Genomic DNA, 20,328 nt, shown 5'->3' on the forward strand with positions numbered 1-20,328 from the left:
GCACCCCCAGCAAACAGCGGCCTTGAGTTGTAAACTGTTCCTGACGCCATCCATCCCAGAGTAGGCACCATAGACCAGTAAAAGTGGGGGAGCGCCATTTTGCAGGTGGAACAAAGGATCGGGTGAGTATAAGCTTTCTTCTGACATCTAGACAAAACAAGCAGTTGACCTGTGCAGTGCAGGCAAAGCCCCACTGCATGGGAAAACTTTTTTTTTTTTTTGCCCGGAGATGGGTTTTAACTGGTATTGGCACTTAACTCCAGCCAAAGGGTGGGGGGCAGAATCTGTCATCTACCCCAACAGTGGCAAATAATGCATTATAAATTTGTTCAAGGTTCTAACCCTTCCCCCTCCTCTGTACAAAACTAAAAAACAGTTTTGGCCTGAAGCTGAGCTTTTATTCAGTCATTTAGGAAAATTTATTTTCCTAAATTTTCCTAAAGTCAGCAGTGTAGGACGTATGTTGCATTCTAGTGAACTGCATAAATGTTTATGTATTTGAAGAAGATTCATAATGGCCATTTTAAATGCGGTAATGAGCTTTCAAAATTTATCAGCATTGGTTGGCATTTAGACTGTGCTTAGTAGTCCTATTATGAATAGTGCATCATAATTGGCAACCTGAACAACAAAATGTTTTAGAATAGAAAATGGTAAGCCTAATGTAAGTCATTGACTGCTGTAATTCCTGTACAGTTTTTTTTTTTCTCTTTGTTGACGGACACAGCTGCTGATCATATTTGACCATTGGGTTATTCTGCCCCCTACAGGAGTAGGACACTAGGCAGAAAAAGAACTTGACTACGCCTATGGGCAGTCCCAGGAGGTATAATCCCCCTCTGCTGTAGGTACTCAGTTTTTTTTCTACCTAATCAGGAGTAAGGACCTAGTTCCTTGCTGGGATCTCTGGTCCTGGCAACATTTTTGCTTTTAGATATTTTTTTTTCCTGTGAGATCTACAATCAACTGCCGGACTGGGCAACGGGCTGGATAATCTAGATTCAGTGGTCACCCCAATCTGGCCAGGGAGCGCATGCAGACCTCAGTTCCACGCTAGGTCGGCCGCGACATAGCCCCACCTGATGGGGGCTGACCTGCGAGTTAAACATCTTGCGAGGTCGCATACAACCAGGCCTTGGCCTGCGTTGCAGTGTTCCTCCTGGCCGACAGCCCTCCCCCCCCCCCCCCCCCCTCCATTTTGATGGCGAGGAGGGTCTGTCTGGAGTGGTGCCCGCTTGGTTCCTGGTATGGTGAGAAGCTATCTCTCCTCCCCGGAGGGTTTTGGGGTGGACGCAGGCCCCTCCCTGGGACGGTTGGAACCCCGGGTTCCCCTCCTTGTTAGGCCCCCCCCCTGTTTCTGATGGTCCTGTGGGCCATCTATTTCCCCCCCCCCATCCCCCCTCCACCTATACTGGGGTTGTATGGTGGTCTGGCTACCTCCTGGGGCAGGGTGCTGTACTGGCCATGTGGGGGGGGGGGGGGTGCACCGCGGGCGATCGGCCGGGGGGGGGGGCTCTTGCCATTTTGTTAGTCCGGAATTGAATGGTGGCCATTACTGTGGAGCCTTCTGGGGCATCCATTATAGCTGTGGGAGCCCCTCCTTGTCCCCTGGTGCTGGCTCCTGGGCCTCTTTCATTCCTTGACGCTGCACGTGGAGTGCTTTGATCCTGTTGCTGCCGGTGACTGCCTGGTGGGGTTTTCTCCCTCTCTGCTGCAGGATCGGGGGGGGGGGGGGGCTCTGTGGCTGGAGACCGTGTGGTGTTAGCACGGTGGGGGTGTCCCTTAGCAGTGTTTTTTTTTTTTGTAGGGTACTCTTATTCCTCATGGGGTTCTTGGAGCACATTTCTCCAACTTACCCCCTCTCAGAGCCTGCGAGGCCCTCCGGCTCCCAACCATCCATTGATGCACTAATGGCGGTCCTCGAGTCCTTTGTCTCCTGGATGGAGGTGGTAGTAAAAAGCGCCCTCGCCTTCCCCTGCATCTGTCTCTTCCGGATCTGAATTGAATCTGGCCAACACGGACGGGGTCCGCCCTGAGTTCTCAGATGGTGATGATTCCTCCACTCCTGTAGCCGCACACGAAAAGGCACTGGTGGACGCACGGATTGTGTCTGTGCATGAGACTTTTAAAAAAAATGGAGGGCGCAGCTGAAGCCGCAGTGGAGGCACTGGTTCCCTTTGACACTCACAAGCCGTCTAGAGCGGCAAAGGTGTTTCCGCTTCCTTCCTATTTTGACAGATTTGTTGCAAAAGAGTGGGAATGTCCAAATCGCCCCTTTGTGGTCCCCAAGCATTTCGCAATGAGGTACCCATTTGAAGAGTCCCTCCCTAAGAAGTGGACTGTTCCACCGCTGGCGGATGCCCCGGTTTCCAGGTTGAATAGGGCAACCATGATTGCGGTAGAAGAATCGCCGGCTTTTAAGGCCGGTTGACAGAAAGGCAGAGGCTGTGGCCCGCAGTATGTTCACTGTGGCTGGCTCTGCACTGAGGCCGGTCTTCACCATTGCCCTGGTGTCACAAACTGACCGAGTGGGCTAAGCTTTTATGCCGTGACCTGGAGGATGAGCAGCTCCTCCATGCCTTTGCAGAGCTGGCTGATCAGTTGGTCCAGGGGCTGCAGTTTATCTGTGATGCCTCTTTGGATGTGGCTCCCCTGATTTCTCGACTGTTTCGGCAGTGGTCCTTAGCCGTGTTTTGTGGCTTAAATGTTGGTCTGCGGACCAGTCCCTTTTAAAAAAAAAAAAAAAAAAAAAAAAGCCTGAACTGACCTTTCTTTTCAAGATCGCCACGTTGTAGATGTGGCCCGTCCTTTTCCGCTCACAGGAAGGTTTTTAGTCCCTCAGGGTCTGCTGAAAAGAGTTCAAAGCCTTTAAAGATCTCTTCAGTAGGATCCAAGTGAACTTGGTATGACAAGTCTAAAGCGGGTTTCTCCAGACCTACAGACGAGGCTCCTTCTGCATAAAGGTGCGCCCTCAGCCGTGCCTGGGGTGAGGGGATGTCTTTGCTGGTTTCCGGACCCGTGGACCTCCATGGTGCAAGACAAGTGGGTCCACAAAGTGATGATACAGTTCAGCTACAAGATTGAGTTTCGTTCTGACCTCCGGAGAGGTTCTTATGTGCGTTTGTCCCTGGGCCGATTGCAAGTGGTGCAAGACCTGTTACTTCAAGGGGTAATTGTTCCGGTTCCAACTCCGAAACATTTTCAGAGGTTTCATTCAAACCTGTTCATGGTCCTGAAGAACGAAGGCAAGGTGCGTCCATTTCCGGATCTCAAGGTCCTGAACTGCTTTGTGCGGGTACAGAAGCTCAGAATGGAGTTTGTTCGCACAGTGGTGGCATCCTGGCGTTAGGGAGATTTCCTTGTCTTTATCGACATCACATCAAGAACGCTTGCTTACACATTCCAATATGTATGTCGCCAGCGCTTCCTCCGCTTTGCCGTGGGAGAGGAGCATTATACGTTTGTGGCATTACCCTTTAGTCTCGCCTCTGCTCCTCGGGTCTTCACATAGGTTGTTGGCTGGGGTACTGGCATTGTTACGTCAGCAAGGTTTCGCAGTGCTGGGCTACCTTCTCTTGTGAGCAGTGTTTCCTACTGCTCTGATGGATAACGTGGACATAACTATACGGACCCTGAGTGAGTTTGTCTGGCTTCTGAATTTTCACAAGTCTGCTCTGGTTCCTTCCTAAAAAGTGGACTATCTGGGTCTGACTCTGCTCTAGTCAGTGTTCCTTCCTCTGGACAAACTCCAGGAGTTGCATGCTGTACTTCATCTCTTGCTGTCCAGTAGTTGGTCGTCCCTCTGGATTTGCATGAGGGTGCTGGGCCTGATTGGTTTCTACCTTAAAGGCAGTCCCTTTTGCATAGTTCCATACGAGGTCCCTGCAAAGAGAGATCTTGGCCAAATGGGACAAGTGTCCAAAGCCGATCAATGTCCTGGAACTCAGAGCATTCAGGCTGTGCCTGAATGACTGGACGGATCGCCTTCAGGGGTGTCCAGTGCCAATCCAAGCTGACAATGCCATGGCTTATGTCAATCACCAGGGTGGAACAAGTAGGGTATTGGCAGCTCTGGGGGTAGCCGGCATTCTTCGGTGGGCAGATTAATTTGTTCCGGCCCTCTCTGCCATACACGTTCCAGGGTTGGAAAGTTCGCAGGCGGATTATCTCAGTCGGCAGACATTGGACCAAGGAGAGTGGTCCCTTCACCCGGAGGTTTAATAAGCTTTGTCCCCAGTTGGGGCACCCCGCAGGTGGATCTGTTGGTGTCTCGGCTCAACAGGAAGGCTCAACAGGAAGGTGAACAGGTTTGTGGCACAGTCACGGGATCCTCTAGCAGACACCCCAGAGGCGCTGGTGACCCCCTGGGGCCAGTATCTCCTGATTTATGCCTTTCCTCCTTTCAAGCTTCTGCCGATAACTCTTGCGCATGATCGAGGCAGAAGAAATTCCGTCCATTCTAGTGGCCCCGGATTGGCCTAGTCGGTCTTGGTACGCCGACCTGGTATGGCTGGTCGCCAACACCCAACACTACCTCTCAGGGAGGATCTGCTGTCCCAAGGACCAATCTTCCATCCTGCTTTACAGTTGCTGGCCTGTTGAAAGCCAGGTGCTGATGGATAGAGGTTTTTCTGGGTCTGTGATTTCCACACTACTGAAGGCTAGGAAGTCTACTCCTAGGAAGATCTGCCATCGTACGTGGAAAGCGTACATTTTGTTCGCTTGGTGTTCACACTCGTTCTTTTTCGGTGGCTTGGGTCTTGACCTTCCTTCAATGGGGGGGTTGAGCACCATTAAGGGTCAGGTGTCGGCCTTGGCGGTCTTTTTTCAAGGACCCTTGCCCACGCACTCCCTGGTGCGTACTTTTGTTCAGGGGGTTCGACATTTGACTCAATCAGTGCGGTCCCCACTACTGCCTTGGGATCTCACCTTGGTGCTTTCAGCTATCCAGAAGCTTCCCTTTTAGAACTTTTGGGAGATTTTCCTGCTTATGTGGTCTCAGAAGGTGGCCTTTTTGGTGACTCACCTCTGCGTGCAGGGTGTTGAAATTGGCGGCGTTGTCTTGATGACCTTATCTGGTGACCAACATGGATAAAGTGGTTCTTCGACCCTGTCCGTAGTTCCTTCCAAAAGTTGTCTGATTTGCATCTGAATGAGGACATTGTGTTGCCTTCCCTGTGTCTCAGGCCAAAACATCCTAAGAAATATGCGTTGCATTCCCTGGATGTGGTTTGGGCTATTCGAGTCTTTTAGGAAGTCCGACTCACTATTTGATTTCTAGATGGATTAGACAGACAGTGACTCAGGCTTATTTGATTGAGGGTCAAGTTCCTCCCTCCCTGTGAAGGCGCACTCTACGCGGGCGCTTAGTGCTTCTTGGGCCTTCCTTCATTAGGCGTCAGTAACGCAGGTGTGCTAGGCACCTACTTGGTCGTCGGTGCACACTTTCACAATTTTTATAAAGTGGATGTGTTGGCATCTGCGGATGCCTCTTTTGGCCGCAAGGTTTTGAAGGCTGCTGTTTAGGGGGTTCCCTCTTAGTGGGTGTAAGGTTTTTCAGGTGGGCTCCAGTTGTTTTGGTTGAGCTAATGTTGCCTGGTTGGCTACTGTTTAGCCTGGGGAATTTTTTCTTGCTGTTCCGACACCTCATGTTTGACACTGCTTTGGGACATCCCAATGCTCAAGAAGATCGGGGAGCTGTGTCTGTCAATGAATGAAAGAGAAAATGGGATTTTTGACTTACCGGAAAATCAATTTCTCTGATGATCATCATCTTCATAACCATTGGGTTATACTGCCCCCCTACAGGAGTTGGACACTAGGCAGAAAAAGATTCTGGCTTTGCCTATGGGTAGTCCCAGGGGTTATACTCCCTGCTATAGGCACTAGTCAGGAGTAAGGACATAGTTTCTTGCTGGGATCTCTGTTCCTGTAAAAAAAATTTTATTTACTCCTGGTTTATTTTTTTTCCTGCGAGATCTACAATCAACTGCCAGACTGGGCGACGGGCTGGATAATCTAGATCCAGTGGTCGCCCCAGTCTGGCGAGCATGAGCAGACCTCAGCTTCGCCCTGCCACCACCTGACAGGGAGCGGGGGTGGGGTGGGGGGGGCGCTACCATGCGAGTTAACGCCTTGCGAGGTCGCATACCATTGGGTCTCGGCTTGAGTCACAGCATTTCTCCTGGCTGACAGCACCTCCATTTAGATGGTGAGGGGTTCTGTCTGGAGTGGTGCCCGCCTGGTTCCGGGTATGGTGAGTAGCTGCCCCCTTTCCCCCAGGAGGGTTTTTGGGTGAACTTCATGGGCCCCTCCTTGGGACAGACGGACCCCTGGGTTCCCCTCCTTTCCATCAGGCACCCCCCCTTTATCTGTCTCCCACCCTACACCCCACTTATGCTGGGGCTGTGTGGTTGGTCTGGTCCATCTCCCAGGGTGGGGTCAGGGTGCTGTGAAGGCAAAGGGGGGGGCCAGACAATTAACTGTGCGGGGGAGGGGGGGGGGTTGTACCTGCCAGGCCCTGTCCTGCATGGGTCTGTCCTTGAGGCCTAGGGATCCCTCCTGTGGCCGCGCGGGGCTGCCATTTTGTGGTAGCCTTTTTCTATGCACGGTGTCCAGGTTTGTGTAGTCCGGCGGCCATTTTGCGGTGGTTTGCCATTGAAAATAGCGGTGGCCATGACAGTGGAGCCCTGTGGGAGGAGATTTCAGCAGTGGGAGCCCCTCCTCATCCCCTGGTGCTGACTCCTGGATATTTTCACTTCTTGATCGCCGCACGGGGAGCGCAGATTATCCTGGTGGCTGCAGGTGCCTGTTTCGTCTGGGTGGTGCTGCCAGTGCGGTGGGAGTTGTCCCTTTGCACTGTTAAACTTTTTTTTGTGGGGTCCCCCTTGTAACTCATTGAGTCTTTGTAGCACATCTCTCCACCTGACTCCCTCTGAGGCTTCGGGGTCCTTCCATTGATACACTGACGGTGGTCCTGGAGTCCTTTGTGTCCCGGGTGGAGATGGCTTTTGGGCGGCAGGGTAGAAAAAAGCGTCCCCCCCCCCCCCCCCCCGCTTTCCCCTGCTTCATCTGTCTCCTCGGCTTCTGAATTTGATCTAGCCGCCACGGACGGGGCCCGTCCTGAGTTCTCAGATAGTGAGGATGATTCCTCCACTCCTGTAGCTGTGCACAAAAAGGCGCTGGTGGAAGCACTGAATCTGTGCGTGAGACCTTGAAGGTGGTCCTGGAGTCCATTGTGTCACGGGTGGAGGTGGTTTTCGGCGAAGGGTTAGCAAAAAGCGCTCCCTGCCTCATCTGTCTCATCAGATGCTGAATCTGATTGGATGCCACGGAAGTGGGTCACCCTGCTGGGTCTGCGACCACTCGCCTGCATTCCTCAGATAGTGAGGATAATTCCTCCACATCTGCAACCGTGCACAAAAAGGCGATGATGGAAGCATTGATTGAATCTGTGCGTGAGACCTTGAAGGTGGAGGACACAGCTGCGATGGAGGCGCAGGTTCCCTTTGGCACTCACAAGCCATCCAGAGTGGCAAAGGTGTTTCCTTTCCCATCCTATTTTAACAGAATTGTCGCTAAAGAGTGAGGACAACCGAAGCGTCCCCTTGGGGTCCCTAAGCGATTTACTAGGCATTACCGCTATGAGAAGTACCTTATTAAGAAGTGGACCGTTCACCGGTGGTGGACCCTCCGGTTACCAGATTGAACAAGGCAACCATGATTCCAGTTGAAGAGTCCCCAGCCTTTAAGGATCCGTTTTTTTTTTTTTTTGTCATCCCTCTGGGTTGACTGACAAGGACTCAAAGCCTTTCAGGGCCTCTTCTGGAGGATCCAAATGAACCTGGTCTGGCAAGCTGAGAGTGGGCTTCTCTAGACCCGTGGACAAGGCTCCTTCGGCATGAAGGTACGCCCTTACCTGTGTCAGGGTTGGGGGGACGTCTTTGTTGGTTCCCAGACCTGTGGATTTCCCTGGTACGAGACAAATGGATCCAAAAAACTGTTTGGTCCGACTACAAGATCGAATTTCACTTTTGTCACCCAGCAAGTTTCTTTCCTTCAAACTTATGCCTGTCCCCGGACCATTTACAGGGTCTGGTTGGGGCTGTACAAGACCTGTTGCTTCAGGGGGTGATTGTCCCGGTTCCGACTTCAGAAAGTTTTCAGGGTTTTTACTCAAACCTGTTTACAGTTCTCAGAAAGGAAGGCAAGGTGCGTCCAATCCTGGATCTTAAGGCGCTGAACTGCTTTGTGCAGGTGCAGAAGTTCAGGGTGGAGTCCATTCACACGGTGGTGGCATCCCTGAATCAGGGGGATTTTCTTGCATCTATCGACATCAAGGATGCTTACCTTCACATTCCAATATGTGCCAGTCACCAGGGCTTCTTTCGCTTTGCCATGGGAGAGGAAGCATTATCAGTTTGTGGCATTACCCTTTGGTCTCGCCTCTGCTCCTCAAGTCTTCACAAAAATGTTATCCCCGGTGCTAGCGTTGTTACGCCAACGGCGGATCGCGGTACTGGGCTACTTGGACGACCTCCCTCTGTGAGCGGAGTCCCCTACTGCTCTGGTGGAAAACCTGGAAATCCCCATACGAACTCTGAGGGAGTTTGACTGGATTCTGAATTTTCAGAAGTCTTCTCTGGTTCCGTCCACAAAACTGGACTATCTGGGTCTGACTCTGGACTCAGCCTTAGCCAGAGTGCTCCTTCCTCTGGACAAACTCCAGAAATTGCAGGCTGCAAAGTTCTCCTACTGTCCAACAGATGGTCATCCCTCCGGACTTGCATACGGGTGCTGGACTTGATGGTGTCTACCTTTTTTAGGCCGTTCTGTTTGCACAGTTCCATATGAGGTCCCTGCAAAGGGAAATTCTGGTGTAATGGGACAACACTCTGGGCAATCAGATCCGGCTGTGCCGTGGAACAAAGGAGTCCTTAAATTTGGTGGCTTCGGCTGGACGGTGGTCACCACAGATGCCAGCCTGTCCGGCTGGGGAGGAGTGCTCAGCCAAAATTCTGCTCAAGGAATCCGGACACTGGAATAGTCCAGATTACCGATCAATGTCTTGGAACTCTGAGCGATCAGACTGTGCCTGGACCATTGGACAGATCATCCACAGGGATGTCCAGTGCGCATTTAATTGGATATTATCACAGCTGTGACTTATGTCAATCACCAAGGGGCACAAAAAGTGTCCTGGCGGCTCGGGAGGTAGCTGACATTCTACGGTTCGTTCCAGCCCTCTCTGCCGTACACATTCCCTGGGTAGAAAACTGGCAGGTGGATTACCTCAGTCGGCAGGCGTTGGACCAAGGGGAGTGGTCCCTTCATCCGGAGGGGTTTCATCAGTTGTCTTCCCGGTGGGGCATTCCGGAGGTGGATCTGTTGGCGTCTGGGCTCAACAGAAAGGTGCAGAGTTTGGATGGCCGCACTCCAATGCAGACACCTTTTTAGTGACGCGATAAGTCCATACAGCATAAAAGCATAGGAGACCCGCTGTTAAGTGTCTCCTATGCTTTTATGCTGTATGGACTTATGTCAATAAAGGTGTTTGCATTGGAGTGCAGCCATCCAAAACTTTTCCTTTCTCTGCTGTGTTGCAGAGCCAGCACCAGTTTGCAAGGTGAAGTATTTGGGATTCTGATACATGCAGCGGTAACTATTTTTGTCTGAGAAAGGTGCAGAGGTTTGTGGCTCGGTCAAGGGATCCTCTGGTGGATGCCACCTACGCGCTGGTGGCCCCGTGGGGTCAGTATCGTCTGATTTACGCCTTCCCTCTTCTCTCAAGCTTCTGCCAAGACTTCTATGCAGGAACGAGGAAGAAGGGATTCCAGTCCTCTTAGTGGCTCTGGACTGGCCTCGCCGGGCTTGGTATGCTGATCTGGTGCGGCTGGTCGCCGACGTTCCTCGGAAGCTTCCTCTCAGGGAGGATCTGCTGTGCTAAAGATCAATCTTTCATCCTGCTTTACAGTCGCTGGCTTTGACGGCTTGGCATTGAGTCAGTGATTCCAACGCTGCTAAGAGCTTGGTAATCTACGTCTAGGAAGATCTACCATCGTACATGGAAGACGTACATTGCGTGGTGTGAGTCTCTTGGGGTCCATACTCGCTCCTCGGTGGCTCGGATTTTGACCTTCCTTCAACGGAGTGGGGGTTTAACAGAAATTGGCCTTAAGTACTATCAAGGGCCAGGTGTCAGGCTTTGGCGGTCTAATTCCAACGACCCTTGGCCACACACTCCCTGGTGCATACCTTTCTTCAGGGTGTCTAACATTTGGCTCTTCCAGTGCTGACCCCGTTGCTGCCTTGGGACCTAAATTTTGTGCTTTCCGTCCTCTAGAAGTCTCCTTTTGAGAATCTTCAGGAGATTCCCTTGCTTACGCTGTCTCGGAAGGTGGCATTTTTGGTGGCTATCGCCTCTGCGCGCAGGGTGTCTGAATTGGCGGCGTTATCCCGTCCACCTTACTTGGTATTTCACAGAGAGAAGGTGGTTCCTCGCCCCTGTCTTTCCTCCCAAAGGTTGTCTCTGGTTTTCATTTGAATGAAAACATTGTTGCCTTCCCTGTGTCCCAGGCCGAAACATCCAAAGGAAATTGCCTTGCATGCCTTGGATGTGGTCCGGCAAGTGGGGTGTACCTGGCAGCTACGGAGTCTTTTAGGAAATCGGATTCACTATTTGTTCTAATAGGTGGGCCTCGGAAAGGGTTGTCTGCTTCCTCTGCGACCATTTCCAGATGAATTAGACATATGGTGATTCAGGCCTATTCAATCAAGAGTAAAGTTCCCCCTTTCCCTGTAAGGTGCACTCTACCCAGGCGCTCAGTGCCTCCTGCGCCTTCTGTCGTCAGGTGTCAGTGAAGCAGGTTTGCAAGTCAGACTTCACAAAGGTCTGTAAAGTGGATGTGTTGGCATCTGCGGATGCTTCTTTTGGCCAAAAGGTTTTGCAGTCTTCTGTTTAGAGGACTTGATTTTCTTTCACTGTGTATTGTTTGTGTTTTTTTTTTTTTTTTTTTTCCAGGTGGGCTCTAGTTGTTTTGGTTGAGCTTCTGTTGCCTGGTTGGCTACTGTTTAGCCTGGGGAATTTTCTTGCTGTTCCCACCCCTCATGTTTAACACTGCTTTCAGACGTCCCAATGGCTATGAAGATAAGGAGCTGTGTCCGTCAATGGAATGAAAGAGAAAATTAGATTTTTGAATTTCCGTAAAATCTATTTCTCTGATGTTCATTGACGGTCGCAGCACCCACCCCTCTGTGGAGTTGTAATTCTTCTGACACTGCTTGTAACAAAACTGAGTACCTATAGCAGGGAGGGGGGAGTATATCCCCTAGGACTGGCCATAAATGTAGCCAGATTCTTTTTCTGCCTAGTGTCCTACTCTTGTAGGAGGCAGTATAACCCAACGGTTATGAAGATTAGGAGCTGTGTCTGTCAATGAACATCAGAGAAAAGGATTTTATGGTAAGCTCTTACAAAAATCCATTTTTTTAATTTATTTTTGAGCAAAATACAAATATATTTCCATTTTTGTGTATTTTCCTAATGTGCTTTCTGACAGATGTATCACAAGAGAAGGTTCCAGGGTCCTGAAGAGATTCGTGAATGGAAACGAAGGAGACGGTCCCCCAGCTGGGAACACAACGATAGACATAGACATCCAGAGCATCGGAGATCACCACATAGGTCACGTTCCAGGGGGTACACAGTGTTTCTCTTCATAATAGTCCTTCGATATACAAAGGTTTACCAATTTAAGGATGGTGGCTCAGCTTTTCAATCGGTTGTGACCTTGCGCTTTTACCCTGACACTCACGTATGGCCAGAATAGCATAGTTTGTTCCTGGGCAATAAATAGAAGGTTTTAGCTTGGAGTTTAGAACACCACTGCTTTACATATTCCTGGGATGGAACTAATTATTTTGAGTATTTGATTACTATGCTCAGTAAACTATGTAAATAGTATGTTGTAAAAGGTGACACATCTAAATTCCACATTCCTATACAGGGTTAGAGAAAATGGCGTAATAAAGAAAAACAATCCTGTAATCTAAAGCATGCAAATGTTTGTCTGATTCATAAACTCAATACTAATTTGATTATTTGTGGTAATAGAATAGCTATATTCATTATAAGAAGACCATGTATTAAAGCAGTAAACATCAGCCTATTGTTTTTCTTTTACCTGCAAGGTAAATGCATAATATGCTAGTATGTATTATGAAGGACTTGCCTTAGAATAAAGCCCTCCAGCGGTGAGCTGTCACCGCTGACATGGCTTCCATTTTCACCTGGTCTTCGCTTCCTTTGCATTTTGATTGGCCACCATAAGTATGCCGTCTCTTCAGAGCACATGACAGGGATGTCACTAGGCTTACCTGTGGGTACAAGTTCAAAAACGGTTTACTTCCACTTTAAGCCTAATGACGTGTTATGGGAACAAGGCCAGCAAAATAGGACATTTTTTATTCAGTTGAGCTGAAAACAAGTGTGGAAACTGAGCAAGATATTAAAGCAGTTCTTCACTGTAGAAAAAAAAATTAGCAGCTACAAATGCTGTAGCTGCTGACTTTTATTCAAAGGACACTCCCCTTCCCAGGGGTCCAGTGCCATCCTCACCCAGGCTAGTTTTTCACTAGTCTCTGGTTTCCTGGCTCTGGCATCTTTAGTTTGAGAGGCTGGCTGCACATACATGGGCCGTGCTGCTCTTTGTAAATGGTCCTGCAGTCTTCTGGGACCTGTGAATTGTCCCACAAAGCTGCGTGTGTAGAGGGGGGGGGGGTCTATACTAAGCAGGAGTGGGTACCTGTCAGAACTAGGTACCTGCACCCCCCCCCCCCCTTATAAAAATTACATGCCGAATGTGGTAGAGGGGGGGAGGCCTTAATCAGAACTTCCTTTTGGGTGCAAAGGTAAGAAGTCTACTGTAAGTAAGCTGGATAAGAAAGAGAATATCAAAATGAGAGAGGGCACTTATACTAAATTTTAAAAGGGAGCAATGAGTGGAGGGAGTGGATGAGAGGGTAATGTAGTAGAGAGGAGATGGATTCTGTTAAATCTATTGACTGCATTCATATTGCAGCCAGGAATTCCATGTATCAAGGAAATTGTAGCTCCACCATCAGTAAAGCTAGTTACCTTTTTAGCAGTCACTAGGGTAGCTGGAAACTGGCTTCACTACCAGCGAGCCTCTGAATATAAAAGCAGGAGAGTCATCCTTGGAAGCGCTTATATTTCTTAACAATGAGAGCCGTTCTTTTTCTGCCCTCCACAGAATCTTTTTTTTTTTTTTTTTTTTTTATAAAATTGTTTCAGTGCCTTTTTAACCTCTGTAACCTCACTCTTCATCAATGAATCCATCCATCAAAGTGATGAACCAGTAGTGAGATGTGGGAGGATAGAGCTTAACTTCATTAAGGAAAAATTTGAATTTGTATACCAGAGCACCTCTGACTCATGAAGATGTTAAAGGTACATGCAGGACCTAGGTGCCGGCATTTTATTTGTTACCAATTTTTATTAGCTTTTACAAAAAGACAGACCGGTTTGCTGTGTCGTCACTGGATAGCATTTTAACCACTTTCTCTTCTAAGAAGCTTATTGTCTGCGTTTTATCATTTCAGCTGCTGTTTTCTAATTGGATTGTAATTTCTCTGAAGGTACATATGTGACTAGGTCATTTTTTTTCATCTTCAGGAGGGAAACTTGTTGGAGGAAGTCTTACAAGACAGGATCCAGAGAAGTTAGTGTCACTGGCAGTCGGTCATCTCAAAGTGAAAATTACTTTAGACAGTCTTATGCAGTAGGGAAAACAAAGACTGGAAAACCTCATCATGGAGCCTCTCGCAGACGCCGCTCTAGGTCAGGCAGCTACTCCTCCTCGGTGAGTATAGAGGACATGGGTGAGTGAGTATAGAGGACATGGGTGAGTGATATGCAATCACTAATCTTTTTTGTGAATTTTAGAGTTAAAAATTCTGTTTGTAGCAAGTAGTTACTACTAATATATACTTCCATAATTTCATCATGAGGAACAGTGCAATTAGATCATGTTTTAGAATCTCATTAAGGCTATTTAGTAACAAGTAATTGAAAATTGCTGATTTTTAATTATTTAAATATTGTGCTATAGCAGAATCCGCTATCAGCACTGCCTTTTACCTGTACAAAGAAGACAGTTGCTCACTGGGTATATTTTTAGTTTGCATGGGCACCAACGAGCTCGGCAAAATCATGCTACTGTTCCTAATTCCTGAGCTATGGTGTGTTCAGGTGAGATTTCCTGAAACTGCTAAACAGGCACTGTATTTTGAGGATTAACACTTGCATTTTCCTTTTTTTTGTTATGTGTAATTTAGTTTTTAAATCTTGTAATGCATGTCAGTCCCAGTATTTACACACGTATATTTATCTTTTATATTTATTTATTTTTTAAAAAAGGTTAGTTTGTGTAGATTTTACTTTTTATTCTTTTTAATTCAGATCGGCTTCAGTGTTGAGCCGTCTCTAACCTGCACGTCTCCCTTTGCAATATCCCCTATCATTCTATGTTTTTATATGACTGCACACCTCCTCAATCTACACCGACTTGGACCTGTGTCTTCTAATTGTAACCACCTTCCCGGTTTCTAACGGAAATGGACACTACACCTTGTGGCTGTTGGGTCTACAGAAGAGCCAGCGAAGTGCTAAGAGCAGCCAGAATGTAGAAGATGACAAAGAAGGGCACCTGTTGTGCCGGACTGGAGATCGCATCCTGGAGAGATGTACTGACTCCTCTTCCGTAAAATCTTTATCCCTTCTACTCTCCCCAGCTGTACCCTTTGTTTCTCTCCCTATTATAGAACTACAGGGTGGACTAATGCATATGGAGAGCCTGTTGCACAGTATATGTTTGAAACAGACCATTCCCTTCACTACTGTGCAGAGCTCCTGCTACGGAGCAGATATATTGGTTATCTTATTCAGTGACTATAATTTTGGGACTAATGCAGGTACTATAGGGCTTAAGGTTAGCCTTCACCTTTTTAGACCTCAGAGTCCCCCCCCCCCCCCCCTCCATTTTGCGTAGAGTAAGGGAGGGTTATAACCCCTGTAAAGTTTATTTTTGCCTCATCTTTGTCCCATTGGGGAGATTTACCTTCACTTCCTGTCCCATAGCCAAGCCGAGAGTGAGAAGAAATCCCTTCAAGTTAAGGAAATTCTTTGGGGGACCCCCAAGTCACCAGCACTAGTGTCCCCATTGGAATATTCCCCCTTTTATTACTTTTCTGGGGACAACCCAAAATTTGGGATTTTCTTTTACTTTTACTTTTACTTTCACTTTCAATGAAAATGGTAAACAGAACCAAATAGAGAGGGTGAATCTCCATAATAGGGGTACAGACAGCAATAAAAATCTCAAACTGAAAGGGCATCAGTATGCATTCATTTGTAATCAATAGCAGTTGCTTTTATTTAAGTTAGAAAATGAGTGAGCCTCCGAATAAATAGTCTGTTAGACGGTACCAACATCCATAATTGAAGTGGCGGGAGGCAGGAGACTATTTCCACAAACAAATAGTCACCAGATATCACAAAGGGGAAGGTGTGTGTATGTTAAAATTTATAGGTACCTTGGATATCAAAAATTTTGCTTATACATGACTTTGTTTGGGGAAATAGTCTCCTGCCTCCCATTAATCACTTAAGTTAGTTTTATCAAAAAGCATTACACAGACAGTACAAATGCGGAAGATTTTGTACAACAATTTCCACCCTTGTTGAAAGGCAATAGAGACAACAAGCATTTGCTTTTTCCTTTCCTATCACCCTACATAAAGAGGTGTTTTTTCCAAGTCTACTTTTTTTTGGGGAGAAAGTAATAGTTTGTATTTCTTGGGTCTTCAGTAGCATGCCAGTTAATAGTTGGTAAATGCTTCCAGCAGCAGTTTATAGTAATGGAATAGATGGACTCTGCAAATCTGCCTAGCAGTGAAGAAGGTGTCTGGTCTGCTGCAGCACCTAATTTTTACTACTTTGTTTGAAATCCATAATTGATTATGTCTTCCAGATGAAATTGTTGGAAATCTGGGAGAGGGAACATTTGGTAAAGTGGTAGAGTGCCTGGACCGTGACAGGTTTGTTCAGAAAGATCTCAACTTTTTTTTTTGTCAATTTTTTTCACTAATGCTTTCAGAAATAGTGTAAATAGTTAATTTTGTAAATGAACAGAAGAGAAATCAAAATTAAATCAATATTTGGTGTGACCGCCCTTTGCCTTTAAACCAGCATCAGTTCTTCTAGGTACACCTGCACAGTTTTTAAAGGAACTCGGCAGGTAGCTTGTTCCAAACATCTTTGAGAACTAACCACAGATCTTCAGTGGATATAAGCTGCTTCAAACCCTTATCTCTTCATGTAATCCTAGACAGACAAAATATTTAGATCAGGGCTCCGTGAGGGCCAAACCATCACTCCACAACACCTTGTTCTTTACACTGAAGATAGTTTTTAATGACATTGGTTGTATGTGTGGGGTCTTCCTGCTGGATGGATAAGTGTCTGCCTGCATTTCTGAAAATTGAAGACGCCATTGATCCTGACCAAACCTTCAACTCTGAAAGTTTGGGGCTGCATTTCTGCAAGGAACCTACACCATGCTTGTTTTCTGCGGACACTTATTACTGTACCGCTCTCCAGCCCTTCGGCAAACAAATAGCCTCCTGCTACAGCCAAATATTTCAAATTTTGACTCCTCGGTCCAGAGCATTTTTCTGCACCCCCAGTTTCTATGCTTTTGTGCATAGTTAGGTCACTTCTTAGCCTAGTTTCCACATTTGGCCACAATTCTTCCATAAAGACTACTTCTGGCCAGACTTCTCTGGACAGTAGATGGGGTGTACCTGAGTCCCACTGGTTTCTTCCAGTTATTTTTTTATTGAATTCAGTATAAAAGGAATACAAAAGTGTTTCTGGAGTACTCTTTATAACATCAAAGCTGAGGAGGGGGTAGAGAAGAATAAAAGTTAATTCTGAAAAAATTTAGCAGGATTTAAGAGAGACAAAACTTCCAAAATTACAACAAGATAAACTAGATTATCTAGAAAATCGAATTACTGAAGAAGAGATGGGAAAAGCATTAAAAACAATGACTGCTGGGAAGAGCCCAGGGCCAGATGGGTTTATAGTGAACTACTATAAAAAGTTCAAAGAACTACTGATACCCAAATTAAGGGATTATTTCAATGGACGAGGGCAGTCGTATGACTTGAGAAAAGAGGCCTTCCTAGCATCAATCACGGTACACCTGAAGAAAGAAAAAGATCCTATCGTGTGCTCTAGCTATAGACCCATCTCGCTCTTAAATATTGACGTAAAGCTTTTCGCAAAAATATTGGCAACAAGGATGAGGAATCTGATGAAAGAATGGGTACATGGCGACCAGGTAGGTTTTATTCCTGGAAGACAGGTTAGAGATAACTGGGTAAGAACAATCCGATTGACGCAACGGATGGCTAAGAGTGGATCCCAGGGACTGATACTGTCGATCGATGCTGAAAAAGCATGTGACAGTCAGTTGGGAATTTATGTTAAAAACGATGGAGGAATTAGGAATTGGAGTAAGAATGATGGCCTGTATAAGAACATTATATAGCCATCCTACCGCCAAGGTGAGGATAAACGTGAGCCATTTGGGATGTCAAATGGAACCAGGCAGGGATGCCCACTTTCCCCCCTGTTGTTTGTACTCTCACTAGAACCCCTGTTAACAATAAGGGAAAGCCCAGACGTTAGAGGAGTGGAGGTGGGCGAGGTGGAACACAAAGTTGCCGCTTTTGCGGATGATGTTTTGCTATACATCTCTAGACCCAGGATATCTCTACCAAATGTGATAACAATTCTAAAAAACTATGGAGAACTACTTTCCAATTTAAAAATTAAACCAGCTAAGTCAGAAATATTGAATATCAACATAAACAGGATGAAGAGAGGCTAAAAGTAGAATTCCCTTTTTAAATGGAAAAGACCAGGTCTAAAATACCTCTGAATCACATTAACGACAAACCCTGATAGACTTTATAAAGTCAATTACATCCCACTGATAAATGAAATAAAATCAGAACTAAATAGAATCTCATATAGGCCGCTATCATGGATAGGAAGGATAAACATCATAAAAATGGCAATTCTACCAAAAATAGCTTATAAGTTTCAAATGCTACCAATATCAATTCCCAAAGTCTACTTTAGGGCCTTAAAATCTTTGATAATGAAATTCATCTGGAGAAAAAGCAAACCTAGAATACAATATGCAGCATTAATAAAAGGTAAAAAACAAGGGGGCCTAGCGGTACCAGATTTTAAAAAATACTACGAAGCGACGCTCCTCACATGAGTGATAGAATGGGGAAAAAAGAAGTGAAGAGTTGGGTAAGAATAGAATGCACAATAAGCTGTTCACAATTAGGAAAAATAATTTGGATCCCACCGCACTACAGGAAATTAAATCCAAACACACATATGATCACACACCAAGCTCTCAGAATTTGGGACTTGATTCACAAAAAAGAGAAATGGAAATATAATTCACCACCGATTTCTTTAAAAAACACTAGCTATTTTCCACTAGGACAAGTAGGAATAGGAGGAAACTGGATAAAAGAAGATGCACAATTGAAAGACATTATGGACAAGGATAGGTTGTACACAATGGGTGAACTAAAACAAAAGAAATGGAATATTGATGAGTGGAGGTGTACTACCAGTTGGGCCATTTTGTGACTTCCCTACCAAAACCTTTAATAACAGAGGACGATCTACTCCCTTTTGAGCGGATCTGCGCCTCTGATAAATATGAAAATAACATCTCAAATATATATAAAGTATTGGTGGATTTTGGCGTTGCCGGTGGTGCCCCCCTTCATCGAAAAATGGGAGAGGGAAATAGGAGCACAAAACAAAGATTTTCAACTAACAAAGAGCTTTAGATTAATACACGGTTCCACAGTAGACTCAAACACAGCGGAAATGAATTATAAGTACATCGCAAGATGGTATAACACCCCAGATAAAGTTCATAACTACCAAGCCGAGAAATCTAAATGCTGCTGGAGGGGATGCTTAGAGGTTGGCACTATGACCCATCTATGGTGGGATTGCCCGAAAATAAAAAAATATTGGTAGGAGGTCCTAGCCCAAATTAAAAAAAATTACGAAGATAGAGATACCGGAAGAACCCTGGTATTGTCTATTCCATGGAACTAAGAGTTCAGTAAAACAATATAAAGCCTCATTGATTCCCCATTTAATGAATGCTGCAAAGGGTCTGATTCCATTATTCTGGCAGAGAGAGGAAGCCCCGTCAGTAGGAGATTGGGTTAAAAGAGTTGAAAAAATAAGATCCTTAGAATATCTAAAAGAATGGAGGGAAGATGAACCAGTAGAGTTGGAAAATAACTGGGAAGAATGGTCGGAGTTAAAAAAAAAAAAAAAAGGGAATATACCAAATGGATTGGGGAAAAGGGAAATGTTAAGGTTTGAGAGGGGATAGGGAGGGAGGGCTAGAAATAAGGGGGGGGAGGGGATATTTAAAAAAAGCCAATATAATGACCTGTAATGAGATGTTTTTGTATTGGTTTTGTACCTGTACATTTTTATTTTTTGAAAAATAATAAAGAAAATAAAAAAAGAATACAAATTCGAACAAGAACATTCAAGATGAACCTTGTTCCTAAGTAAATAACAGTAACATAGTTTTTTTTTTTTTTTTTTTTACAAATTTGTGCTACATGGTACGTAAATTGTTGCTCTACATTCCATCACCCCTTTAGGGGTCAGACTGTGATGTGAGCGGAAGACAACGTAATCCATATAAAGGTTCACTTGTTCTAAGCCACATATTGAGACAAGGAAGAGGGGGGAGGAAGGAAAGAGGAGTTAAAATGTTAAGGGAAGAGAAGAAGAAGAAAGGGAGAGAAGGAGAGAGAACTGTGTAAAGGGTTTGGTACACCATATAGAGGGGATATGGATATGATGGATGCATAAGTGAAGTGAATGTAGCCTGATATTGTTATATTATGATATTCTTTCACTTTTTGTAGACCAGCAGAACCAGTATTTGTCAAATGTGTTGCATCTCAGTGAAATGATTGCTAGTAATGTTTCGTACCTTTTAGTTGAGGTTTACGATGTTTATAACCTCTGATAAATTAGGAGAATCCTGGGAATTCCATTTTTTGAGGATAGTGTTGCGTGCTGCAAGTAATATGTGGGTTACTACTTGTCTCATTTGAGTTGGGTACCTGTCTATTGCTAGGTTTAGGATGGCAAGACCTGGGTTAGGTGAACGA

General features: G+C 46.0%; 1 protein-coding gene across 1 annotated transcript in view; it reads left to right on the forward strand.

Moving 5' to 3' along the window:
- The window catches only part of CLK3 (CDC like kinase 3), a 123,069-nt gene that overhangs the window by 16,621 nt on the left and 86,120 nt on the right, over positions 1-20,328 (forward strand). The window contains exons 3-6 of the mRNA XM_082252841.1: positions 11,559-11,698; positions 13,694-13,880; positions 14,670-14,763; positions 16,050-16,116. Coding sequence (XP_082108967.1) covers positions 11,559-11,698; positions 13,694-13,880; positions 14,670-14,763; positions 16,050-16,116 — 488 coding nt within the window. The remainder of the gene's footprint in view (positions 1-11,558; positions 11,699-13,693; positions 13,881-14,669; positions 14,764-16,049; positions 16,117-20,328) is intronic.

This window comes from Pelophylax lessonae, assembly GCF_965119305.1.
Source record: "Pelophylax lessonae genome assembly, chromosome: 4".
In the NCBI taxonomy this organism is placed as follows: Eukaryota; Metazoa; Chordata; class Amphibia; order Anura; family Ranidae; genus Pelophylax; species Pelophylax lessonae.